Source organism: Eptatretus burgeri, chromosome 11, assembly GCF_056783735.1.
Source record: "Eptatretus burgeri isolate ZD-2024b chromosome 11, Ebu_testis_v1, whole genome shotgun sequence".
Taxonomy (NCBI): domain Eukaryota; kingdom Metazoa; phylum Chordata; class Myxini; order Myxiniformes; family Myxinidae; genus Eptatretus; species Eptatretus burgeri.
In genome coordinates, this window is record NC_140971.1 from 75,761,162 (window position 1) to 75,788,773 (window position 27,612).

Below are 27,612 nucleotides of genomic sequence, written 5' to 3' on the forward strand. Positions count from 1 at the left end.
GGCCGTTGCCCCGGTAGCTAGCTGCAAACTATGGTTTTGCAGACGGTGGATCTCATCCCAACCGTCTACACTCGAATCAAGGACCACAGGGCTGATGATCGTGGCGCTTGCTCCTGTGTCCACAACGGCGTCTACCCCTACGCCGGCAATTTTGCATCTAATTGTCAAGCTACCCTTGCCAATTTGGCCACAATTGATGACCTGTCGCAGTTCTGAGGGCTCTACTCCGTCCGAGTCTGCCGAACACGGCCCTACATGTTCGGCACTTCTTAGTTTCCTGGGGACTGGTGGGGGGGGTGATGGTTGGGACTGGGTATCCCTACTGGCCCGGGGCGGAGTTGGTGGTCTGGGGGGGGGGGCGTGGCTCTTCCCTTCGCGGGGGCCTTTCCCTGCGCGGGTTGTTGCACTCCTGTTGCAGATGGTCACTCGCGTCACAATTATAACACCTCCTCTGGTAAGGTGTTTGCCTCCGGTACGCCAAATTATACCCCCCTCCGTTCCGAATTGGGGTACCCCATGATGACCCACCTCTCGCCCTTCCTGGGCCCGACCGCTCACTTTTATCTTTCTCGAACTGCTCGCTCATCATGCCCCGGATCATCTTCTGCCAATGCGCCCGGTCGCCTAGGGTTACCCCAGCTCCCAGCGCACCGTCCTCCACGGGGCCCACCTGCCGGACTGCCACCGCTAGTCGCCCACCCCTCCAGACGACGCCCTTGCTGCCTCCCAACAGGCTGCAGTATCAGCCGCCTTCTGGAGGGTTTTCGGGCGCCATGTGGTCAGCATCGCCCCGACATCGGTGCCCCCTATTGCTCGGAAAAAATGGTCCAGAGCAATCTCCTCCCGGTACTCCGGTGGCATGTTGGTGTGCGTGATCCCCACCAAGCGGCGAATGTCGTGTGCCAATTCTCCCAGGGATTCCTGGGAGCGTGGTTTGCGCCCGTTGAGCTGAGCTTTAACAAGGAGGCTCTGCTGATCCATGCCAAATCGGTTTTTTAGGGCCGAACGGAGATCCTCCAGGGTCACCCCCTCGCTGGGTACCGTGGTCAGGACTTCCAAGGCCGCGCCACGCAGGGCCGCCGTGAGCTGTGCCACACCCTGCACCTCGTTCCAGCCATTGCCTCTGGCCACACACTGGAACTGGGCCATGTGCGCCCTCAAGTCCGTCTTGCCATCGTACGGGGGTAGCGACACCCTTGGTCCTTTTGAGGTCCCCCCCTCCAGTTCCCAAGGGACTCCTGGAGGGGTGTACCTCCCCAGTCCCAACGGTGCCTCGCTCCCGCAGGGTCAGAGCCATTTGCCCGGGGGCTCTACCACCCCTGTCCGTGTCTGTCCATGCCCCGCGTCGTCCCGCTTACTCTCCCAAGCCATTGGACTCGCACTCTGCACACCCACTGGAACAGTCATAGTGGGTACCCCCCTTAGGCCAAAAGACCCCGCGGCCTCTTCCCTCCCCAAGCTTGGCATGCTCACCCCCGCATCGGGCAAGCCTCCTTCTCCGCCCTGTGACACCAGCCCCACCTGGGCACGATCTGCCTCGAGGGAGCGTATCCTCTTCCCATGTTCCCGAAGGAGGTCACCCTGCCTCTCACACCGGGTCTCCACACATTCCGCCAGTCTCCTCTCCATATCCTCTATTTTCCCATCTATTACTTCATTTAATTCTCCCTTCCCCGTTCTCTTCCCTCTTGCGTCCCGAGCGAGAGCTCCCCGAATTCCTCTCTTATTAGCTCCATTTCCCCTTTTACCTGTGCCACCTTCTTGTTTGTCTCTGCAATTTCCTCTCTCGTTGTTTTAAACTGCTCTTCCGTTTTGCCCTCGAGTGTTGCTATTCGTTTCCCCATTTCCACTGTCTTTTCCTCTGTTTCCCGTGTCTCCCCTTTTACTTCCCGTCGCAGGTTTTCAACCCTCTCTGTTATTTCCCGATGTCTCTTTTCACATTCCTCCTTCACAACTTCCAATCCCTCCCTTATTTTCCCCTGCTCTTTCTTTAATTGCTCTACTGTCCTTGTGTTTTTTTTTCGATTTCCCCCTTTAATTGGTCTTGTCCCTCCTTTACTTTCTCCAGCCCATTCTGCAGGCCTGCACCCATGCACTGAATTTCTTCCTGCAGCATTTGTACATTGCCATCCATTTTCGCATTCATTTCCTGCGCATTTGTTTTCAGCTCGTTCATTGCTTGTAAGATCATGTCGAGTACACTCGGCTGAGCCGATTCGGCAAGGATCGGGGGGGTTTGGCGGAGAGGGGGAGGGGAGGTGTCGTACACCGCGGCCGCTGCCGTGCCCATTTCGGGCTCTGGGTTTGGTTGGGGGAGTTCGTGTTCCTGCACAACCAACATTTCCTGCTCGGGGTCTCCATCCTGGGCCATGGATTCAAACACTCCCACATCCATTTCTAATACCCCCGGCACCCGCTCGCCTTGAGACTCCATCTTGTTTCTCGTAAGGGGTTAATTTAAATTGCTCACAATTTGGAGGGAACGGGGGGGGGGGGGTCGCCTCGCACACCCCTGCTCCGTTCCCCGTGAACTTAGCTTGGAGGCGGGGCGGATTCGAATCCCACAATCCTGTACACCAGTGTTGCGAATTTGCGCCCGCCGGCGTGCGATCGGCCACGTAACTCGAATCGCGGCACGTCGCCCACCGGACGGACAAGTCAGTCGTGACCCTCCGGGAACAACGCCGGGAGCCAGTCACGGGTGGGGGTTTAACCTCACCACGATCGTGCCAATTGCCCACCCGCGCAGGATAGGGTTGCTCGCCAAATTCGACCTACCTAAGTACCTGCACGAGTGGTCGACTGGGCGATCGCACCACGCCACAGGCCGACCCCGGACACGAACCGCTTAAGCGGTTCATTCCGTATTACAGAGATAACCGAGCGGAGTTATCGTCGGCCTTGATGGTTCCGATTAATTACCGGGTGTTTTAAACCCACTACGAATCTCTTACGCGATGCAGGATGGAGAGTCAATAAAAAGAAAGGAGACGAAGCAGAGCGGGAACAGTTCAACAAGCAAGCATTAGTATTTACACACGCAGACACACAGACGCACGTATTTACAGCAAAAGAATAATGCAACAAAAGCAAATGCAGAGTTAAAACCGAATAAGGCCGACACACGGCAACACTTAAAACAGTTATACTTGATGGATGGCGCCAACACACATTTACACAAAAGCAAAGGAAAAAGAAAGGAAGTCGCGACTTCCCTTTTTGTAGCTGGTGAGTCCCTCTCCCACGACCGTCAGCGTGGTCGCGCCTGGCCCCGACCTCTCTCGCGGCCGGCGAACCCTCTCCGGCACTCCCCGTCCGGACGCGCAGGTCCACCTCACAACTGGCGCTGCCACGTCTCCCGTCCGTGCCTTCGTGATAGGGCCGCTCGCCAAGCCGCGGGGGCAGGACCTCTTCCCTCGACAAGACCAGCAGACCAGAAGCCTCGAAAAACAAGACTCTCGAACCAACTCGATCAACCAAAGACCAACCCTCGACCAACCGAAGACCAACCCTCGACCAACCAACCCAAGGTCCGTCCTGTCCGCCTTTTGTAGCGCGGGGCCCCGCCCTTCGCTCCGCCCCGTTTTTGGCTCCAACTTCCTTCGAGAAGGTTCCTGAAAAGGGGCGTTCCCTCACGCTCTCCCTCCACCCCGCCCCGTGCAGGGGCCGGGGGAGTCAGTTTTTGGCTCTGGGCCAGAGAATTATTCCCCCAAAAAGAGGCCCCCACCTTTTCTCACCTTTGACCCCCGGCTCGGATCGCACCTCCCCCACACCGAGCGCGGAGAACTCAAACGGGCGAAACAGGCGGGAAAAGCCCACCGAGCATCGTTGTAGGTTTTTGTTTGTTCCTCCGCGGAGATCGTAACCGCACGGGGCCTGTTGAATGGCAAGTGGCGAAGATGTGGTAGCGTAGATGGTGGTGGTGGCATGGTTGTAGTGTGGTTGGCGCTGTGGTGGGGATGGCGTGGTTGTTGAGATGCTGTTTGTTTGAAATAAAAGATAGAGAAAGAAAAACGACTAACTCAAAGCGTCGCAGCCCGGATGGATCACATAAATTCCCTCTATACAACGGGTTTGGGCAAACTACACATGTACCTATGGAGATATCTCACCTGAGGGCCCTTTATGGTGTCATGCGAATTTCCACAGCCGGAACAATATATGTATATTTATATATATATATATATATATATATATATATATATATATATATATATATATATATATATATATATATATATATATATATATATATATATATATATATATATTTTGTTACGGTTCAAGGAACCGTATGCACACAACATAAAGGTGTCCCAAGTCAATTATTCCATTAAGTATATGTGTAGACATCCCTTCCTTGTGTTTGGTGGGAAGATTAAAGGGGTGCATTGCGATGTTTTTTTAGTTGGATTAATAAATCTTTATATCCCCACTCCATTTCATTGCAAAGGCGAATCCACGACAACCCACGGTACCCTCTGCCTGCTTACCCCTCCTCTCGCTTTCTACTCACGCGTGGGCTGAACAACAACATGTTCACCGACTCACCTTACCGGCGACTCGCTGTCCGAGGCAAAATCCTCTTACAGTAGTTCCTTTTTGGCGAGTCCGCACGTGTGGAGGGGGCAGGCTTCCTGGTATGGCTGAAATCCCGCCCAGAAAGGGTGGACCCATGGAAGCCCCGTCCAATCAAGGCAGACAGTGACGTCAGCTTCACCAAGGCCCTCCCCGCTAAGGGAGATGGATAAATTACGACACCATCCTAAAGGTGGAGTGCTTGGAGTTCGGAGAGTTCGTGAAGTGCTGAGACAGTTCGTTCTGAAGTGCTGTCCCAGACCAGAATCGTTTAAAGAAAGATCTGTGGAGGATCCAAGGAGTTCTTTGGGGGTAGTTCGTTGAGAGTGAGAGAGTGAGGGACCCAAAGACTCAGCCTCATTGCGGGAGATACCCAATGATCCTGGCTGCCTTGGATTCCACACACACACGAACTCCACACGTGTGGCTGTGGGCCGAGCTGCGCGACCATTGTCTGGTGCCGCACCATGGAACATCCCTTTCCCCGGAACTCAGGTACCGAGAACTGCGACCTCAACTCCCTCCCTCCCTGGCTACAAAAGTCCTTTGCCTTCAACTGGGTTTATTTTGTCCGAGTGTGTGTCTGAGAGTGTGGCGCCGTCCATTAAGTAGAACTGTACAAGTTATTCGAACCTTGTAAATCTTGCCTGTATTATTCTCACGACAAGTCTGCTCTGTGTCTGCTTTATAAGTTGCTGTAAAATTGTCGTACGACATCTTTCTCTCATCTTCCCCTGCAGAACATCCCCAATGAACCCGTTACCTGTACCACATAACTTTCCTCACTTTATTGTAAATAAATTATTATTAGACGTGTTCCCAGTTCGTTTTCGTCTTTTCCTTCATTGGTCCAGCATGGTTCGGATCTGAGTTGAGCAGGGTTTTTATACCCGATAATCTATTTACACGTCTTCGCCAAGCTGTTCTTGGCGGGTCCGCTCGGCTGCATCCGAACTGGAAAGGTAGTTGGTAGTTGGTAGAGTGATCTGGTTCGGGCAAGACGTACCGAGGGCGTGGTTCCCTGGTAGACAACACCACGTGGTTAATTAGGGAAATTGGTTCCAGACAAAAAGATCCTATGCTACGCGGTGGAGGTATAGGCGTCCACGGTCGGTTAAGCGACCCGCCACCTCATGGAATTATCCGTGAGCGACGGCCTACAATTCCGGGAGACGACATAACTTTCCCCACCCAGTGGTCGTTCTCACCACCAGACCTCCGGCCCACAACAATATATATATATATATATATATATATATATATATATATATATATATATATATATATATATATATATATATATATATATATATATATATATATATATATATATATCAAGTGAATTGGTTGAAAATTGACAATCTGTGATCCAGACCTTTGACCTTTTGACCAGAAGTTTTGTTCTACGTTCCAAAACCTTTCTGAATGCCTCACGAATGTTTCTGGATTTTGCTAAAACTCGAAAATTTCCATGGGTGGTGAAGTTGATATTGCCAAAAATCCCAGCAACTTCATATCGGTACTTTCACCATTTTTTAAATGGTTTTACTGGACAGGAAAACATTTTGAATATCCTGGTCTTTTCCCGGTGGCGTAGGGATCCTGCAGTGAATTTGGCCAAGGTATGCATACAACAGCAAGCCGATCCTTTTTGAAAGACACCCTGAAATAATGAATGTCCACAATTTTGTTACGGTTGTGGGGTTAGATGGAGGAATTTAATAAGGAATTTAGGATTGAATGGAGAAGTTTGGTCTGTGGACGTTCATGAGACATCTCAATGTAATTAAGTAGGGAAACTGTGAGCTTAAGTGTTGCGTGTCACCACACCGGGGGTGGTGCGGTGTTAGCTCAGGAGTAAGAATAAGTTTCCCCAGTATGTAATTGCCCCACTGTGACTTTTCCCTCTGTTTTTTTTTATAACCAAAACCACGTTAACAATCGAGCCAAATGTGTTGAGCAGGCAGAAGTTCCACCTCCAAGGGTGACGGTGGGAGAAGTCACACCCCCCGAGGCTAATGATTGACAGGCATGACGTCAGAGGCAAGCCAGGAGTGCCAAGCAGATGGAGGCCCTGCCTTTCCCGCTCGCGGGGAATAAACGGAGAAACTAATAAATACGAGAGGACGACGGAGGAAACAAAAGAGGTGACAGAGAAATTAAAGGAGGTAGAGGACGACGACGGGGACGCAGGAAACAAAAGAGACAAAGGGAGAAACTAATTAACGCGAGGGGACAACGGAAATAAAAACAGAAACGGGAATCAGAAGAGGTGGAGGATGAAGTAAATAAAGATAAAGAACACACACATAGAGTTGGTGAGGGACGATGGGGGAGAGCTTGGGGAATGTCTCATGATGCGATGCAAGCAGCAGGATAGCCTCCTTCAGGAACGAAGGGAGGAAATATGCTTCCATTAAGCAGATCGCAACGAGATGAGTCCGGTCGTGCCGAACGAGGTGGAGCAGATGAGTGCTGTTAACGAGTACACGCGCAGCTTGGGGGGTATGGAGGCCCCGGGAGTGCCTGTGGTAGCTCGAATCCCCAGCGCGATTGTCCCGGTGTGTGTGGTAAAGAGTGTGAGTGGTAAAGGTGCGCATAGTGTGAGTGTCATGGTGTGCATGAGTGAAATAACATGCATGAGTGCGTGCGTGAAACGCGGACGTGTCCAGACGGGAGACGAGAATGGCGAGCCGAAGAGGCCGCGTGGAGCTATTTTGATAAACGCGCCGGTTTCACGGGACGTCGCGAACGGGGCCCATTCGGCATTTCACGAACGGCACCTCGCGCACCCGTCTTAGTGGAGGGATTTCTGCACGGGAACGTCCCGCGTTTCCGGAAAGACCATCGTGCGGACGGTTAAAATGGCGGCAAGAGTTGGGTGAATTCGGAACGCAGGGGTTCCCATGTGCGCGCGGGCGCGTGTCCGGGGCATCACGTGCTGCATACCTCGGGTTCTGTTCGAGGAACACGCGGAGCGGGCTTCCGGGATGATGCGTGCGTGCCAGCCTGCGGGGGAAACCACGCAGGCTCGGTGTGCGAGTGACGTTACCGGGAATCTCGCGGCACGAATGCCGGGGAAACGGCGCACGTTGTCCCGAGTGGAGAATTCCCCGCGAGCGAGCGCTTGTTGCGATATGCAGGGTGACGTCACGGCTGCACAGATCGGCCGTCGGAGGGGACGTCGGTATCGCCCATAGGGACGAACGGGCGTGCCGAAAACCACCACCATGGCACTGCAGGAAAAAAGAAAAAGCCTCGCTCCAAGTATACGGCCTTGCAGGATGTGGTGGACATCCTGTATGGGGCAAAGGAAGCACTAGTTAGTGGGAAGGGTTAGCGATAGTGAGAGCGGCTTCATGGGGACATGGGTTGTTCCTCATGGAGCCCGTGGAATGGATAAGTTAGAGGGATTTTAGGTTAGATTTAGTCTGGAAAATGGATTTTTGGAGACATTGACAGACATGAAATGTGCAGTGGGGACGTAGCTTAGCAACATAGAGTTAAAAGGAACGTGCATTAAGGGGCTGTCACACCTTGACGTTTTAGCCAGTGTATGGCAAGGTATCAAAATGTATGTAAAACGCTGGCGTACGCTGAACTATTGATGTTTTTTTTTAAGTTTTGGGCGTACAATCACGTGTTGGACGTATGCATAACGTATTAGTAACGTCCACAGAACGTTTCAATCATATATAGATAACTTGTACCAACGAATGCCGAGCGTGTTGTCGGCGTTCACAACCTATGCCCAACGATAGTCTAACTTATGCATAGCACGGCAACGTATCACCGATGATCACGTGGCGTTGGCTATTCATAGGCTGCGGCTCGACGATTCAAATCATAACCGCACTAGACATCGAAGTGTGAAGCCGCTGTGACACCTTGACGTTTTAGCCAGCGTATGCCGACGTATGAAAAATTTGCCGAACCAAGCTGGCACACGTCGAATACGTTATGGGTAAGTTTTGTAAACGTTAAGAGCACGCTGGCATATGTCGTAGTACGCTGGCAGACATCGTAGTACGCTGGCATACGCCGAGTACGTCGAGAAATTTTCAGCATGTTGAAAATTTCTCAACGTACGACACACGTTCCGCATACGCTGGCATAAGTTGTAGGCACATTACGCGATCGTTGACACACGTCGACACACGTTACTTGTACGTTACTCATAAGTCAAAACACGGCGACGTAATGGTTAGCGTCAGTGTTTCAGACTCCCTGGTTTTTATTTTTTTCTTCGGTATGACGGTGATGTTGACACTTCGATTTATAGTGCGGTTATGATTTAAATCGTTGAGCGGCAGCCTATTAATTATATTATATCATAACCGCAATAGGTATCGAAGTGTCAACATCACCGTCACGCCGAGAAAAAAAAAACAAAAAAAAAAACAGGGAGTCTGGAACACTGACGCTAACCATTACCTTGACGTGTTTCGACTTATGAGTAACTTACAACTAACGTGTGTTGACGTGTGTCAACGATCGCGTAACGTGCCTACAACTTATGGCCAAGCGTATGCGGAACATGTGAGTCATACGCTGGCATACGTCGAAAAATTTCAAGCATGGAAAAAAAAAAAAACACCTCGGCGTACTACGACGTATGCCAGCGTACTACGACGTATGCTAGCGTGCTCTTAACATATACAAACTTACCCATAACGTATTCGACATGTGCCAGCGTTTTAGCCAAATTTTGCATACGTCAGGCAAACGCTGGCTAAATCGTCAAGGTGTGACAGGGCTTTTAGGAAAGGGACGACGGGGAGCATGAGTCAGTTAGGGGAATTTAGTTAAGAGGATGGTAGTGGTGGAGGGTATGAGTGAGTTAAAGGAAAAATTGGAAAGTGTACGATGAGTGAGTGCAGGTCAGCGGGCCTGAATGAGTGAGTGAATGTGGAATGCATGGTGCGAATGACTGATTGGGGGAGGAGTGAAACCCACCCAGGGACCCAGGGGTCAGTTGAATGTTCGTTAGGTGGCTTAGTTAAATTTACCAAAAGAAGGTCCTTTTGTTGTTGGTGTCGAGAGAAGGCACGAAACCCATTTGGAGGGGTGCAGGAGTTCAAGGACCGGCTGGTAGCGTGGCTGTCGAAAGGCGAGTATTGATTAGAAGGCACCCCGGGCACCGGACTAGTCGGCCAGAGTAGGCCAAGGGTCCACGGGACCGGGATAGTGTAGTGGGCACGGGCGACCACCGGAAAGGGATCCGGAGCGCCAGAATGCCACGAGGGCATCGGAGGAGGGCAATGCCAGGAAGGGCAACCCCCCGCATTCATAGGGAGCAGGTAGGCTCGGAGACAGCCTCGGGGCCCGCGGGTGCCGTCGTTGGAGTTCGGCAGAGGGGGAATCCCTGCGAAGTGAGCCACGCTGCCCAGCCATGAAATTGTGCAAGAGCACGAGTGAAAATTGGAGGGCTCGGCCCACATATATAATGGACACCAACACAGGCGACGGGAATCGTGGTTGTTAGAACCCATAGTTTAAAGTGGCAGGCGTTTGGAAAGCCCCGGGGTAGCTTAAAAGTTAGTAAATGCTAGGTTAGTTAGGAGATATACCCCTTCACACCATTCATCCCTTCGTTCTCAGAAGGCCACTGGACTCACTGTGGAGAAGACTGCTGAAGGCCTGAAGAAGACTGAAGAGAAAGAATTGAGCAGGCCCTGAAGACGTCTGACCTTCAGCTGCGGAGCACTCACCCTCACACAAACTGTTAACCTTGCCGTGCCTTCTTTCCCACCGATAACAGGTCCTGGGCCATGGTTAGTGTAAATAGTAGGTAAAATTGTAAATAAGTTTAACCCACCTGTTGTTCGTCATAGCGCCGGCAATTTAGTTAAGTCATCCGTATGAGTCTGTGTGAGTTTGTTTATTTAGTTACGCAGCGCATTAGGTTATTTATTTTTGGGACATGTATAAAAAAATGTCGCACTCGGGGATCCGAAGGTAAGCGTATTCGGGGAGAACTTACACATGCTTGTCACACGAAAATTTGACGACTCGGGAAGAGTCTGTAAAAAGGGGAGGGGGTAGTGTTGCGAATTTGGAAGCCATGATCACACTCAGCATTCAGGTCCTGTCGTGCAGTTATTTCGGGAAGTATTTCTTTTACTATATAGCTTCCTTCCCTTGTCAAGTGGGTGAATCAATGTAAATGCGCTGTGATTTATTTTAATAGTTCGGAGTTTTATCGGGATTCTGCAAGAGAAGAACAACAACCCTCCCGCCCCGAGATTCTAGCAGCGTAAACAAGAATGGCGGTTAGAACAATGCTACAGAGGAGAACAACAACCCTCCCGCCCCGAGATTCTAGCAGCATAAAGAAGAATGACGGTTAGAACAATGCTGCAGAGAAGAACGACAATCCCCTGCCCCGGGATTTTTCCCACCCGCCGGGGAGGGGGGAGGGTCGAGTGCGCTAGAGCGCATAAAAGAAGAGGAAGGAAGCCAAAAAGGAGAAGTAAAGGGAGGGAGTAAGCGAGAGAGGAGCCAGCAAGCAAGAGGCAAGCAAGAGAGGAGCCAGCCAGTGAGAAGCGAGGAAGGAACGCTCACCTTGCTGGAGCGTTCATCGTGTTGGAGCGCTCGTGTCGAGGGAGCGCTCGTCTCAGAAGGCCTGGTCTGGTCTTGTCACTGTCGTCTGGAACGTCTTCCTCCTCCTCTTCCTCCTCCTCTTCCTCCTCCTGAAAGATCGAGCTTGTGAAAGACCATCCGCCGCCGGAGCCGGAAGGGTTGCGTTGCCATCTCCGGAGGGAACGGAGTCGAGGTTTGGTGGCCAGGACGGGCGCCGAGCGGAGTCAGCCTGAAGACCGCACGAGGCGGCCAGGTCCGAGTTAGACCCTGGTCTTCGGCTCGACTGTCCTCCGAGCTGAAGGCCTAAATAAAGGCTCCAGCCACCACTTATTTGTGTTTGTGTGTGTGTGTCAGTGGGGCCGTCTGATAGGTAGTGAACTGTTAAGTGTTTTTGCCTGTATGTACCCTGCATTGCATGATATTCGGTTTAACCCTGCCTCTTACGTGCTCCCCTAGTCCCCCATTATTGTGAATAAATATCTCCTCTTATAAAATGTTTCAGCTCGTTCGTGTCCATTCCTTCATTGGCTGAGCGTGCTGCATGTTTGAGAATTAGTAAAAGCTGTTACGGCCCTAAGGCGGCATTTGGACCGACGGTTCTTGGCGATTAAACCGCTCGGAATCGCACACGGAACGAGCGCGCTAAGCGGCTCGTTTTTGTATGAGTTCCGTCGAGGGTGAATTTCCCCGGTAGATTCCCCGCGTGGATACTTTGGTATATAGAAATTTGGCTATTCACCCTATTCCACGTGGGTGACCTGTTGGCGATCTTCGATCCAGTCAGGACCCGTCGGCTCTGGACTTCTCCAGAGTGACAACCTAAATTCCGGGCAATCGGTCGAGCCGACGCTACTGCTCCACCTAGCGGTCGTGCTCACGGCCGACGTCCAGCCCCACAACACAAGAATAAAGGAAGGGTTTTCTTTTATTTTGTTTCCCTTTGTCTGTATTCAAGTCCATGTGTAGAGGCGCCTCGACTTAGACTTTTACTTATGTCACGTTATTATAATTACCTTTTGATTTTGTCCTTTGTAAAATATTTGTCTATTTTCATTAAATGTGTTCATGTTAAGAAACTGTATCCGTGTATTTGTCGTGGGGTTCGAGTATACCCCCCCCCGCCGCCCCCGTGCTGTGCTCCTCTGTCCCTCCGCCATTGCGTCCTTTTCCCGCGCGCGCATTATTCTCCGAGAGTTTTGTCTGTAGGCCTCTAAGGGAGAAGTTCGACCATCTGGGGGGCTGGCGGTGTTAACCACCCATCACCACAATTTGGGTCGGGGGGTTAACCTGGGCCACCAGACCCGTGACAATATAAATGCAGGAGGTACAGCCAGCTTTATACCCCCAACCTTTTTAATCGCCCCCTGCTCCCACCACCAACCCCACCCGGCTTTTCCCCGCCCCGCACCCTCTCCTTGCTCCATTTCACATCCCTACATTTTATCAGCAGCTGCTCTCCCCCGTCCTAACTGTGTGGACATCAAATGTGCCGGGACTGTGCTCCAACTTGACAGACGTCTAAATCCAGGCCAATGACGATAAACAGGATATCATCTGTTTAACAGAATCCTTCCTCCCATAAAACGTCCCTGACTCCTTGGTGTCTTTCCCTGGCTATCGTCTCCTCTGGTTTGATTGACCTGAATCCCGTCCTGAGGGCGGAGTTGCACTGTGCATCAAAAACCCCCATTTCTCAAAATCTGTGTACTGCTCTTACACCTCCCAAACACCAAGAGTACATCTGGGTGTGACTTCCCCTCCACTCCAACCTTATGCTTGTGTGTTGTACCATCCTCCTAACAGCGACGACTTCTCACAGACGACATGGACCAACTTTTAATCACTCCTCCCAACTCTCTTCCTCATATGTGGCGATTTTACTTGTCATCATGCTAATTGGCTAGAAGTTGGTACCACTCTCACCAGCCATGGCACTTCTGCAAATGACTTCTGCAACTCCATGGGGCTGACTCAATCCATAAATTTTCCAACCCAAATTTCTCCCGATGGCAAATCTTCCCTTCTGGATTTGGTAATGATCAACTTCCCCGACAATGTATATTGCTCATTCTCTGCCCCAATTAGCTCATCTGATCATGCGCTTGGGAAGGTCAACATGTCTTTGGCCATTCACAAAAGAACAGCCTCAGTGCAGAAGAGTCTGGCAGTTCACTCAGGCAAACTGGTAGGAAATGCAAGCAGCCATCACAGTTCAGGACTGGTCTCCTATAACAACCGCCCCTGCTATTAATCCAGCCTGGGAATCCTATAGCTACCGCCCTTCCACAGAAACCTGCTCTCTCTTATGCACCGTTTCATCCAATCTCGTCCTCAATTATCTTACCCATCTTCCCACTCTTTGTACTCTACATCCAGTAGTGAGGCAGTTGCTTTAAAACAACTTGCATTCTTCTCCTGGAAGGCAAATCCAACTGAAGGCAACCTCAGATCATTCCACAAAGCCCGCAACAAGTGTGTGTCTACTCTCAGGAGAGCGAAAAAACGACATCTGTCCAATCTCAAGAATGAGTTTTCAAACTTGTCTCCCTCCTCTAAAACATGGAGGAACCTTGTCAAGTCTGTCTCTGGTGCATGCTCCCCTCCCATCCCCTCCCTCACTTCAAATGGCACCACAGCCAACTCATGAGAAGGCCGAATTCCTCAATTCTGTTTGCTTCAAAATATTGTGTCCTGAACCCATTTCTCTTTATACCCACCCTTCCCAATCATACATGACTTTGTGTCTTGCGCCTGGACATGACTTGCGCCTGGACTTTGTGTCTTTTGCACCTGAGAAAGGGGCAAGGTTTCTGGCAACCCTCGACTCTGACTCTGCAACTGGACCAGACAGCATCAGCTCACGTGTCCGAAAAACATGCTCTTGCACTTCCTCTCTCTACCCTTTGCAGCATGTCATTTATCGTAGGTCTTCTTTCATCAACTTGGAAATCAGCCAACATCACAGCATTACATAAACAAAAGATGTAAAAATGGATCCCCTTAACCACAGACAAATTAGCTTATTTTCAATCATCAGCAAGGTCATGGAATTAATCATCGCAGTTGACATAAAATCATTCCTTTTCTTCACCAGCCTCATCCAAGATTATCAATTCAGATTCATACCTGGTCACTCTACTTTTGACATGCTGCTTCTACTCTCCCAACAATGGATGGACGCTCTCAATATCAGACATGAGATCAGGGCTGTCTCTCTTGACATATGTCGAGCTTTCGATACAGTCTGGCATCCCGCCTTGCTCTCCTATGGAATCCAAGGCCAACTCCACTCTTGGATTCCTGATTCCTCCATTATAATAGCCAACGTGTGGCTCTCAACAGAACCCTTTCTTCTCCTCTCCCTGTCAAGGCTAGAATACCCCAAGGCAGTGTTCTAGGCCCCATCTTATTTCTAATCTTCATCAATGATCTCACCGACTGAAAGATCCTCTATCACTTTGCTGATGAACTCCACTCTCTGCCATGACATCCCTCATCTTTCTGACAGACAGGTATCAGACTCTCCCCTTTTCTCCACAGACATTGATAAAAATCACAAAATGGTCAAACACTTGGAATACATCTTTCAATCCTGAGAAATCTATCGATCTTTCTCTCTCTCTCTGACAGGACCATACCGCAAACCTTCCCATCTACTTTCTCAACAACCCTCTCAAAGAGGTTCGGTTACAAATATTGGGTCTCATTCAGCCATGATCTCTCTTGGGCAAGCCACATGTCAAAATTGGCTTCCAAAGCCAGACGCCGACTGGGCATCCTCCATCATGCAAAGTCCTTCCTTGGCACACCTGAGCTCCAATCCACCGACAAGGCTTTCATCTGCAGTTTGATGGAATACTGATCTCCCCTCTGAGCTAGCTCCCCTACCTCACATCTTGCTCAGCTTGATGCAGTGGAAACCAAGGCCTTCAAAATCATTGGAATCTCCCGTGATGAAGCCGTGCCATTCGGCCTATCACTTCGCCATTGCCGACAGGTCGGTGGTCTGTCCTCCTTCACCTCATTTCTGGTCTTGCACCCTCTGCCTTCTCCATACTTTGTCCCACAACCCCCCCAGTTTTCTGCAGGATGCACACGGTCTACGAGCACCCCCTTCCTCATGGAACTGCATAAATCATGTCTAGTGCTGGCTCAATGGTTAGGGTGGTGGGCTTGGCATCCTACAATCTTGAGTTCAAATTCCGCTTGGCTGTTGAATCAATACCAGGTGGGGTTGACTGCCTGTCATTCTTGTGAGGTCAGCAAAATGAGTACCAGCTTGCTGGTATCCTGTTTCAGAGTGGCGAATTGTGCCCAATAGCCCAGGAGACTGCTTCGGCAGCACCGACATTCTGCACAGAGTATGGTCCCAATATCCTCCTCCTCCTCCTCCCCCCCACCTGTGGAACCACCTTCCACCCTCTCTTCAATCTCATTATTTCCTCCAGGTCTTCAAGGCCTCTTGTGTTCTCCTCTTCACCTCATCCCTTGTTCGTTCATCTCCATCTACTTTCTCCCTCTACCCTGCTGTTGGCATTTCCCCTTTCTCCTGCTGTTCCCTTTGTTATGTTATGACCTAGCTCTTCCAAAAGCATTGACCATGTATAGAACACCCCTCCCCACCCTCTCCCCCCCTCCCAAAACAACAAACAAACAAAAAAAAACTCGAAGAATAGCATGCTCTGAGATTGAGTGTTCCTTGGTAGCACCAATCCAGTATGATGGTGGAAATCTACTCCACAAGGGGACTGATCCTGGAAGGTCAGATATTATAATGATAGCAACTGAGCTATCGAACCGTTTCTAAGCCTACGATACACAGCATTCCATAAATGTCTTCAATCCTTGTAAAAACTGGACTCAACTCTGTGTGGCTTTGTTTCTGAGATCTACCAGGAATCAGTGCATTCACACTGAACATGACTTACAACCCACCCCCCCCACTCCCCCCCACCTGTTGAAACTGTCCCTCCGAGACGCCATCCCGGTAGAAGATGATACGCGTGGGCTTAAAACGCGTAGACTTGTAGAACTGGATAAGTAGCTCACGTACCATGGATCCCAGGTCTTGAATGATCTCTTGGCGATGCTGCTGTACCCGCACTGTGGCACAGTACCGGCTGGGGTGGGCATCCATGCTGCCCACCACCTGTGTGCCCAGACAAGTCATAAGGAATATCTCAAATTGTATAATCTATACCACCTGAGAAAACTCACCATTTCAAACACAGGTAATTCAAAAACTTTGTGTAAAGACATTTACCAATTCAGCAATGTGAACAAGAAAAAGAGCAATCAGAGATTGCAGACCCTCACCAGGACTTGTTTTGTGTGGCGTTTGCGTCGTTTTGTGTGGTGTATTTTGTGGTGTTTGTGCACTGATGTGTTACATAATTAATAACAGACATAACTAGAACTGCCACTTTATAACTACTGAATTGGCAGTGTTGACCAGGTACCAAAATGTCCCGCTTTGAATGGACACGTGACCCTGACCCATGATGTTTATTATGATTCAAATTAATTCAGAATGGGATTAAAATAAATTAATTCAAATCAAATGGAGGACCAAATAGGTACAGTACTGCATTGGAGTCATCAGAAGGAACCCAAAAGAAGCAGAAAGCAAAGATGGAGTCATCTGGAGGAACCTGGACAGGATTTGAGTTTCAGCTGCTACTCCTCTACACTCCAACCCAACCAGGCACAGCCAAGTGAGCTTTATTCCAAAAAAAAAAAAAAATATATATATATATATATATATATATATATATATATATATATATATATATATATATATATATATACATATATATTAAAAAGAACCCAGATTCAGTAAATTAAAAAATTCTGGCTGCTCTACCATGTGTCCGATCAGGTTGAAATTCAAAACATATTCCCAAATCACAACTAGATCATAATTGTGAAGTTTCACGTCGATTGATGAAGTGGTTCAAGAGAAATAATTTTAAGATTTTCGCTCAATCCAATATGGCTGCCAGACCATGTGACATCAATTATTCATGAATACCCTGGTATCCCCAAGGCTTGGGGAACATTTGTGTGAAGTTTCCCCTCGATCTGTCCAGACATTCTGGAGAAGAAGACTTTTATAGGTTTTTGGGTAGATCAACGATGGCTGCCAAACCATGTGACCTATGACATGCATGTGAACGTTTTGTTCTTCATGGATAGGCGGTCATACGTCTAACGTTTCGCCTTGATCTGTTCAGTCATTTCAGAGAAGATTTTTGAAGTTTTAAATATATAACTATATATAGATATATAGCTCCTGGATCACGTGACCGATGACGTTATCAATTATTTTTCTGTGGCCCAATTTATCACTATATAAACCTCAAAAATTTTCATACTGATTGGATGTAGCATTATTCTACATATGCAATTATATCATAATGAAGGCACCTATGGCATCATAAAAATCACACTTATTCCCCATGAGGAATACTTGCCATGTGCCAAGTTTCAATTTTTTTTCTTGGTGCGGTTTCAGAGATACAGAAGTCAAAAGTTTTTCAGTTTTTCCAACATGGCTGCCACACCACGTGACGTATGACATCATAATTAACACTAAAACATTCTACATGCATATTCGCTCCTATGGTGAAAATTTTTGCCTCAATCCGACAAGCGGTTGCGAAGAAAAACACTGAAGTTCTGTACAGACAAACAAACAAAGAAAAAAGGACCTAAATGCAATTCCCTCTCCTCTGGCGAGGGGTAACTATGAAGTGCAACACCAGCAAATCAGTCAAACGAGCAAAATGCTGCATCAAGTTCAACTTCAAAGCCAGTGCAAAATTCAAAAATTCTGCTGTGGTGCATGAGGAATACCCAACAGGCTAAGCGTATGTACGTGGTTACCACTCTGTTTCAAAAATGTCAAAAAATGAAGTTTGTTCCATTGCCTTCTCACTACATTTTCCTGAAAGTGTAAGTCTAACTGAGTTCAGAACAAAAAACCGTATAGCTCAATTACATATACATGTATATATATATATATATATATATATATATATATATATATATATATATATATATATATATATATATATATATATATATATATATACATACACACACACACACACACACACACACACACACACACACACACACACACACACACACACATACACACACACACACACCGAAATATGATACTTTGAAGAAGGGGTACCTATTCTGATGGTTTTGCGAGTTTTCAATGAAATTACCTAATTTTTCTTTTTTGGCAAAATAAATGAAGGTCATAGTATATAACTTATTCTAGCAACTAATCTAATAATCAAAATACCAATTTCTGGGATTATTAAGAAATAATACATACCAATTTTTTTATTACTAAGCCTGGTGTTGGCATAGTGGTTAGGGTGGCGGCTTGAGATCCCAGGATCCCAGGGTCCAGAGTTCAAGCCCCGTTGGCTGCTGAATTAACACCAGGGGGTTGACTCAGCCTGTCATCCTTCCGAGGTCGGCAAAATGAGTACCAGTGTACTGGTCCGGGTGTATGCCCCGGTTAGAATAGGTGTACCATATCCCTGTGTGCCGTAAGAGGCGACCAGGGTTGGCGTCAGGAAGGGCATCCGGCCATAAAACATTGCTTCAAGAAAAACCCTAACCCCTGCACAGCAGGGAAAAATGGCTGTAAAAACGGTCATTTTTATTTTTTTATTACTGCTCTATTCAGTGACTGTCAGATGCTGAAAAGCACTAAAAGAGAAGATTTATCGAACAAATTCTTGGACGTAAATTTTCAATTCAATCAATTCTGGGAGTAACAAAAAACACTGTAAATTCTCCAAAACTGTTTTAACTGCCTCCTAAATTAATAAAATATTTTTAAAATACCTGGAAAAAATTTTTTAAATTTTTTTTAAAGAAAATTAATATTTTAATCAAATTCAAAAAAGTGTGACGTGCAGTCGAACAAAAATGCAAAATAACTCGAAACCAAAGCCATGCATGTTTTCAATATTTTTTTATACTATTATATCTATATCACTGTGCCCAATTTGTAAATAAATTTTAGTGAAAATAATCTGATGCACGGAAGAATAAAGGCATTTTTTAAAAAACGTGACGTGCAGTCGGACATTTGGGTTGGACAGTTCGGTCAAGCCGCTGTAATTAAGTATCCACCCGGATCATCTCAATTTTTTTACATTGATTATATTGGTAATAAGTTGAATAATTTAAGACACGTAAATATGAGTTATTGATAAACTAGTCATTTTGTTAGGGGATTTCATAGTCCCAGGCTCTAAAAGGGCAATAAAACAAGGAAAAATAAAAAAATATGCCAGAATGTGCATATATCATGCGAATCCACCACTGACCGACACAAATGCTGATTTTCTCAAACGGTGGGTGACAACCTTTTGATTAGATGAGAAATTTCATATAGAATGTTTTATATGTTGTATTTTTGCATGGTCTAATATATGTCATATTTTAAGGTGAAACAAGAAAAAAGGCCAATACTGGGCATGTATATTCAATAAAAATCCTGTAGATTCAGTAATATACATCATAGACCCATGAACCTATATATTTTAAGGTCTTATGGAACACTGTGCAATGAACCAATTTCATGACTTCTTCTCCAGTCTTTGTGACTTTCAAAAATGCCACTTAAGTCAGGATATGCCTTAAAATAGGGGTGGTAACCACTTACATGCGCTTAGCCAACACAATTTACTAAAGTAAGACCAGTGTGACTGATCAGAACACTACAAATCCCAGTCATTTCAAATGCAGTGTTTGTGATCAAACAAAATATTTTGTTGAATTGCTCATCTGCTTTGTCCACAACTTTGCCTGAAATGCTTACTTACATTCAAATTAATTCCATATACAACTAGAAAGCATCTGAAAATGCAAAGTCCGTCCATCCGCATCCGCTTTGGATTCAGACTTCATCATCCGTAAGCTAAACGTGAGGAAAACAGCTAAAACTAGAGGGGAAACACTCGGTAGAGTGCAAAACCTCCGCCGCTAATACTGCTAGGTCACTCAAGTGAACCTGATATCCTATTCATTCAATTTGACGTCAACAGTGCTCACAGAGTTATAGTTTGCAACTTTCCCTTTTACTTTTACATACTCAATTAATTCGTCATAACTAGATTCCTTGAGACAGAAATTGATTTTACGTGGGTATATCCACCTGAAGTTCCAAAATCAGCCACAATTATAATTTTGGCATGTCTTTTTTTTTTTTTTCAAAAATTCAAATATTTTTTTCAAAATGGCCGCCATAGCGGCCATATTGGATATTGGACCAGGTCCAAAATCTAATGGCATGATCCTTGGACCATACCTAATCCCCCCACCAAATTTCGTCGAAATCCGTTGAGGAGTTTTTCCGTAATACTGTTCACAAACAAACAAACAAATAAACCAATGTCACCCGCAGGGTGACCCGTATCTTGCCAAAAGGTGACCACGTGTGACTTCTTTAAGGTCACACTGAGGTGAACAGAGCTGCTATCCACCAGGAGTGACTCCTTGAGGAATATCTGCCTACGAGAGATTTCGATGAGAATCGTTCTACAGAGTAACCATGAAAAATATGCTTTTGCCTCATAACGTCACCAAATGACATCATTATGTCTCAAGCTTGACATATCTAGAAAGCACTCATCGAGGTGTTCAATTTGAGGTACTACACGATATGGTTCCTAAAACTTGAAAATTTGACCTTGGGGTCAAATATGTTTGACCTTAGGCGCTAACCATGAAGGTCAAGGCCAATCGCCACCAAAAATTAATCAGCTGAGCGCCAGACCATGAACTATATTCACATGAAGTTTGAAGATGATCCGATCAAAATTACTCAAAAAAAATGGTTTCGTCGACTCCCCTGATTTGCGACAAAGTGACCTTGACCTTTGACCTTGACCTTCAAAATTTTATGCGCTGAAAGGGACCTCTATAGGCCTCTGATATGCGAAGTTACAAAAATTTCCAATGATAACTGTGCTCTGCAGAGTGATTTATACATGATTACAGACCAAAAAAAAAACAAAACATGAAGGTCAAGACGACGTCGTGCAGAGCATGATACTTGCAAAATCCTTAAAACAAATTTGACCTCAAAAATAATTGGTGGTTGAATTAAATGACCAAATATGAAACTTCAATTTTCAAGTCAATCGGACGAAAATTGAGGATTTTGGAAATACCTTAGTTATTGACCTTGGGCACGTGTTGACCTCAAAAATAATTGGTGGTTGAATTGAGTGACCTGAAATATAAATCCTCTTCAAATTTCAAGTCAATCGGATGAAAATTGAGGATTTTAGAAATACCACCTTAGTTGTTGACCTTTGGCCTATGTTGACCTTTTGACCTCAAAAGCAATGGGCTTCTTCCTTATGACAAACTCTACCATGTGGTGAAGTTTTGTGAAGATTGGATTAAAATTGTGACCTGCAGGTGACAAACAGGCAAATAGACAAACAAAAAGAATAACAAAATGGACTAACCAATATACAGTACTTGAAAAATCTTCGATTTTGCAAGTAACAAGAAGAAGACATCGTGTAGAGCAAGATACTTGGAAAATCCATAAAACAAATTTGAGTTCAAAAATAATTGGTGGTTGAAATCAATGACCAAATATGCAACTCCTCTTCAAATTTCAAGTCTCTCTCTATCAAGTGCAGCCTGTGGCTGCTGGTTGCATCATTGGTTGGGATGTGGCTCTGCCGCTGATGCAGTGTCCCCCTTACCAGTACACTGGTGCTCATTTTGCCGACCTCGGAAGGATGACAGGCTGAGTCAACCTCCTGGTGTATTTTTTAATTCAGCGGCCAACGGGGCTTGAACTCAGGACCCAAGATTCCCAAGCCGCCACCCTAACCACGAAGCCAACACCAGGTTTAAATTTCAAGTGAATAGGATAAAAATTGACTTTAGAAATTCGGCCTATGTTGACCTTTTGGCCTATGTGGACCTCCACAATAATTGGTGGTTGAATTCAGTGACCCGAAATATAAATCCTGTTCAAATTTCAAATCAATCGGATGAAAAATGAGGATTTTAGAAATAGCACCTTAGTTGTTGACCTTGGGCCTATGTTGACATTTTGGTCCATGATGACCTCAAAAATAATTGGCTGTTTGAACTCATTGACCTGAAATAAGACTTCTCTTCGCCTATGTTGAACAGCTTTGGCCTATGTTGACCTTTTGACCTCAAAAAAATGCTTTTTCCTTATGACAAACTCTACCATGTGGTGAAGTTTCATGAAGATCTGTTTAAAATTGTGACCTGTAAGTGACAAACAGACAGACAGACAGAATAACAAAATCTTGAACCAATATACTTGAAAAATCTTCGATTTTGCAAGTAACAAATAGACAAACAAACAAACAAACAGTCACAGAAGGGTGAAAACATAACCTCCTTCACCTTTGGTGGTGGAGGTAAACATACAAAAAAAATTGACGATTTTAGGTGACCTTGACCTTTTGGCCTCAAAAGCAATAGGCGTCAGTTACCCAATATGCAAAGCCTGCTCAAATTTCAAGTCAATCGGATGAAAAATGACGATTTTTGCAACCTTGATCTTGGACTTTTTGATCTAAAAAAAACAATCTACTTCTATATTTTGATTGGTGAACCAAGTGAGTGACCCAATATGCAAATTCGTAAAATTTCAAATAAATTACATAAAAATCGACAATTTTATGTGACGTTGAACTTTGACCTTTTGACCAATTTATTAATTTGTCTGCCCCATATTCTCATAATAAAGCTTTGTTGAAAATTTGATGTCAAAAGCTCAAATGCTCAAATCGACAGTATGCATCTTCGTACATACTGTTCCAGTGTCTGAACTTCCGGCCCGTAGGCCATATCTAGCCCGCAGCATGTTTTGTTCTGGCCCCTGTGGTGATATTTACCTCAACCACCCAAGGTGAAGGAGGCTATGTTTTCACCCCTTTCTGTCTGTTTGTTTGTGTGCAGGATATCTCAAAATGTTGTGGACAGATCTGGATGAAATTTTGTGGACAGGTTGGGAGTGTGATAAGGACGAACTGATTAGATTTTGGTGAAGATCTGAATGTGGATCAGACTACAAGAATTTTTAAAGTGTTTCTTCACCAATGAGAGATAGGGCTAAACTAATATATATATATATATATATATATATATATATATATATATATATATATATATATATATATATATATATATATATATATATATATATATATATATATATATATATATATATATATAACACAATATCGCAAAAAGTTGTGGACAGATTCGGATGAAGCTTGGTGGACAGGTTGGGTGTGTGGCAAGGACAAATTGATTCAATTTTGGTGAAGATCCAAATCCAGATCTGGATACAAGAATTATTTATTTTTAAAAGTGATTATTCACCATTGAGACATGGGGCCAAAAATGATATAGTCTTGTATAGCATGATATTTCAAAAATATAATGGGTACAATATGTTCTCGTGGATCAGGCATTGCATGGTGGAGGTATGCACTCTACCGAGCGCTCTAGTTTCTTATGTATTTGAAGTAGCTATTATGTGGGAAGGGCTGGCAGGATCACGGAGGTATGCAGAGTTGCCAATGATCTGTCCAGCCTTGGTTGGAATCTCGACCCAGCTATAAACTGCCATCCTGGCGTTTTCCATGAAAGGCAATTTATCAATGTGTGCTCCATCTCTTGGATTGTCATGAAACTGGGTGTCCCATCTGTTGACATTAATTGGTGGACGTAAAGATCCCACGTTTAGAAATGAAAACAAAGAAAAGTTATGGCCCGGATAGACACACAGACACAAAAGTGCCTGCAAAACCCCATCTCCCACTGTGTGGAGGACGGGCTAATAAATCCTGTATATTTATCTCTACAAATGGAATATCTTAAATTGTCGACAAATGGAATATCTTAAATTCACCGACGGGAATTACACCACACTTATTCTAACACATACTAAGGAATAACTATGCTAATGTATCCCCCATTTTATTCCCTAGTCTTGATTCATAATATAATGAAACAATATTAAGAAAATGAAAATAATATAGCGCAATAGACACTTGTGATAGAAGTAAACACAAAGATTCAAGGGCCCGTGAGAGGAAAGAAACCTACTGCGGCAATTGATGGCTTCTTCCCGTCTCCCGCAGGAGGATGCGTGACCTCAGCACCCAGGAAAATTACGGGCTGATGGAACACAGAAGGCCTGCAACAAGTTTGCAGCAAAAGATCAGAACAATGGCGAGTTTATAATTACAAAGGCTACACAATGTTTAATCCCCCAAAATCCAACTTCTACCCATACTTTTGGCATAATGTAGCAAGGAATAAAACAAAACAAGAAGAAGGAAAAGGACAAGTGACATTTGAATTCACCGTTGGTTTGGCACCAGAATGTTGTTGACACCTCCAAGCTTGACATTGATCTTTAGGCAAAGGTTAGAGAGGGTCTGAGGAGAGGGTTTAAGGACGTTCTTCACCTGCACACACTGCGTCGCCATCCCCAGCAGGGTGTCCCCAACACGTTTCACCTCCGCTGCACACATCAATGCATAAAGTTTAAAGGTTTATAAGAGGCATATGGAACTTCCGGCCCGTAGGCCATATTTGACCCTCGGCATGTTTTGTTCCGGCTCGGGTGGTGATAATTTCTTTAGTATTTTAAGTAGCTATTACGTAGGAAAGGCTGGCAGGATAACGGAGGCATGCAGTTGGCAATGAGTTGTCCAGCCTTGGTTTGAATCTCAACTGAGCTTTTAACTGCCATCTTGATGTTTTGCATGTAGGGCGATTTATCAATGCATGCTCCATCCCTCAGATGAAAATTAAACTGGGTGTCCCATCTGCCGGCATTAATTGGTGGACGTTAAAGATCCCATGGTGTCCTTCACAAAAAGAAGGTGAGCTATTGCCGGCACCTTGAACCTATTATAAATTCCTGCATTATCAGTCGAGCATCCTGAGTCAGTGTGGTGACCCGGCTAGGCTGTTACCCCCCCAGCAGCCGAGCCAATGACTCTGCCTCGGCAGTCCTGTGCACCTAATGGCTCACGGCACAAGGAGGAAAAGAATAATAATAATTAGGTAGGAAAATTAAATCACACAAAATTTATTTCTTAAGAAATGTTGTAACTTCTTTAATCTTCATTAGTTGTATACAACCATATTCACTGCTACAAGCGATAGAATCAGTCTTGGCAGTAATGAACAGGAATTGGAACACAGGAAGGACTAATTATGCAACCACAAACATGCTCTATCTTAGTACATACTGTTCCAGTGTCTGAACTGTTTGCAATAAAAAATGATGAAATAACTGAATATTTTAGAATTGTGACATTTACATAAGATGCGGGCCTGGGGATGACATTCATAGAGAGTCCGAACAAGGTTTCCTTTGCCTCACATTTGTCAAAATACGCCAATGAGATGGAAGTAGATCATCTTTACAGTGGTTCAGATTGGAAACAGAATGTTAGCAAGTTCCAGAATGAAACTACTTGCAGAATGAAATATCATGTTCACTTTGAAGCAGTACAGCAACTGGTCACAGCACACCATTGCATGGCTCTTGCAGTGTTAGGGGTGCCCAACAGAGCAGGGCAACCACTTTAAAATGTTGGTTGCCCGATAAAAATTCCCACTCATTTTCTGAATAACTTTCATTGTAACAAATGGATAATTATACATGCCAATCGCTGTAAAATGCACATACTGATTACAAAGAATAAGAGACGACAAATGCATGCCTGGTTGCTGAAGTAAGTTGAGCCCACATGAAGTCCATTGAAGTTTTGCAAATGATTGATGCCTGCATAAGTCATGAAGGGAAAATCTGCCTTCGCCCCAAAGTACGAGATTGAAGAGCTTCATAACGAGAGTCTGCTGTCGTTGTCCATTCGGTTGATGTGCTGAGGAATAATGCAGCAGTCACAGAAGAGGATTTTTCTCTCATCGCAAGTTTCACAGCGTTAGCGCACTCATGATGGTGTCGGGAGCCCTGCTGCGTGCGTACATCCATTTTTCTGAAGTTTGAAGATCCAGTGAAGGGTCCAGATGTGCGTCAGCAAAGGCTGGGAAGCTTCAATACGCGTTGCAAAACACCTCCTCTTCCTCTTACTCATATCTAAGCCACCATTTCCTCTTTCCATTTTGGATGGAACTTATTTTGCTCGCACTCTGCTTCTTCGAACGAGTGGGGGTGGGGAGGGGGGGTGTTTTGGTTTGAAAGCGACCACAAGAGTGTCGACTAAGGTACGTGTTCGTTCAGGTCAAATACAGTTAGCTTAGTGAAGGGCCGTACATAATGACGAATTCCAGCATTTTCATCGTGCGAACACCTTTCCGATTCCCTTTGCAAGAGCTCACATGCAAGTTTACACGTTACAACCACATTACAGTTCACTTTTGTCGATTAATGATGTCGTTTTGTACATCACAGGTTCAATATGAAGGTCCAAGGCACGATAATGAGGTTGCCCGACGCTAAATTTTAGTTGCCCTCGGCAAACGTTAATGTTGAGCCTTGTTCTTGCCATCCAAATAGACCAACTTAAGACCAGATGGGTTTATAGTGGCAGTCATCAAACTTGCCAGTGCCAATTGGGTTTAAAGACTTTTTTTCCGCAGGAAGGAATAAAACTGGACGTTATAAATTATGAGACATGCTGATTTTGTTGCAAATGATCAATCACAATGTTACTTGCAGATGGAAATTCAGTATAAAAGGCATATGACATACATGACCGTTCAACATTGCCTTACCATAGACGGGGGTTTTGCCTGGCAGCACGACGACGATGAGCTGCAAGGCCAAGTAGGTGTTCTTGAGGTGTCTGAACATTGGCTCGACGCTGTCTGAACCCTGCGCATACTTGCAAAAACAGGGCTGACCTTGTATGGGCATCCCAGCATCCTTGGAGATTTTCCGGAGTTGCTCTGTAAAGCTCCTACAATGCAACAAAAAAAGAAAAAGAAAAAAGAAAGACGACTGTGAAACCAAAAAATATTTAAATAAAACAGAAGATCCGACATTACAAAGAAGCAATTTTCTTAACTTTCCATGGCTGCCTGGCAGCCTTCCAATGACCAAACGTTTGGTATGAAGAGGTAGTTAGAAGGTTCTGGAAGGCTTTGAGCGAAACTATCAGTGCTAATATCCCCAGCCGAGAGTTGTATTACGTTAGAGTGCTTTAAAAAAAAGAAGCTTTGTTCACCCTGAGTGAGAAGGGGGAGGGAGGGGGGTGGGGGGAGTGAGCGGTTGTTGTCTTTGTTGCTTACCTCATCTGCGGGGTCGGAATAAATTAGTTTTTTTTTAATGCAATACTGAGGCTTGGGGAAAAGCAATAACACAGAACAGACCAGAATATAACAGAAGAACATAGTGGAAAAGGGGAAACATGAACAGCTGGGTGG

At 45.7% G+C, this 27,612-nt stretch overlaps 1 protein-coding gene across 12 annotated transcripts in view; it reads right to left on the minus strand.

Moving 5' to 3' along the window:
• The window catches only part of LOC147017412 (protein argonaute-2-like), a 161,747-nt gene that overhangs the window by 28,935 nt on the left and 105,200 nt on the right, over positions 1-27,612 (minus strand). For 7 of the 12 annotated variants that reach the window (XR_015049485.1, XM_085847057.1, XM_085847054.1 and 4 more), the window contains 5 exons: positions 26,962-27,146; positions 25,947-26,108; positions 24,574-24,733; positions 24,313-24,403; positions 16,115-16,309 (listed from right to left, as the gene is read on the minus strand). Coding sequence is in view for 8 of the 12 variants with exons in the window: in XM_085847057.1 (XP_085703183.1) it covers positions 16,115-16,309; positions 24,313-24,403; positions 24,574-24,733; positions 25,947-26,108; positions 26,962-27,146 (793 nt within the window). In the remaining 4 variants the exon portion in view is untranslated. Of the gene's footprint in view, positions 1-11,142; positions 11,271-16,114; positions 16,310-24,312; positions 24,404-24,573; positions 24,734-25,946; positions 26,109-26,961; positions 27,147-27,612 lie in introns of all 12 variants that reach the window. The other 5 variants (XR_015049486.1, XR_015049487.1, XM_085847056.1 and 2 more) reach the window with 3 other exon arrangements.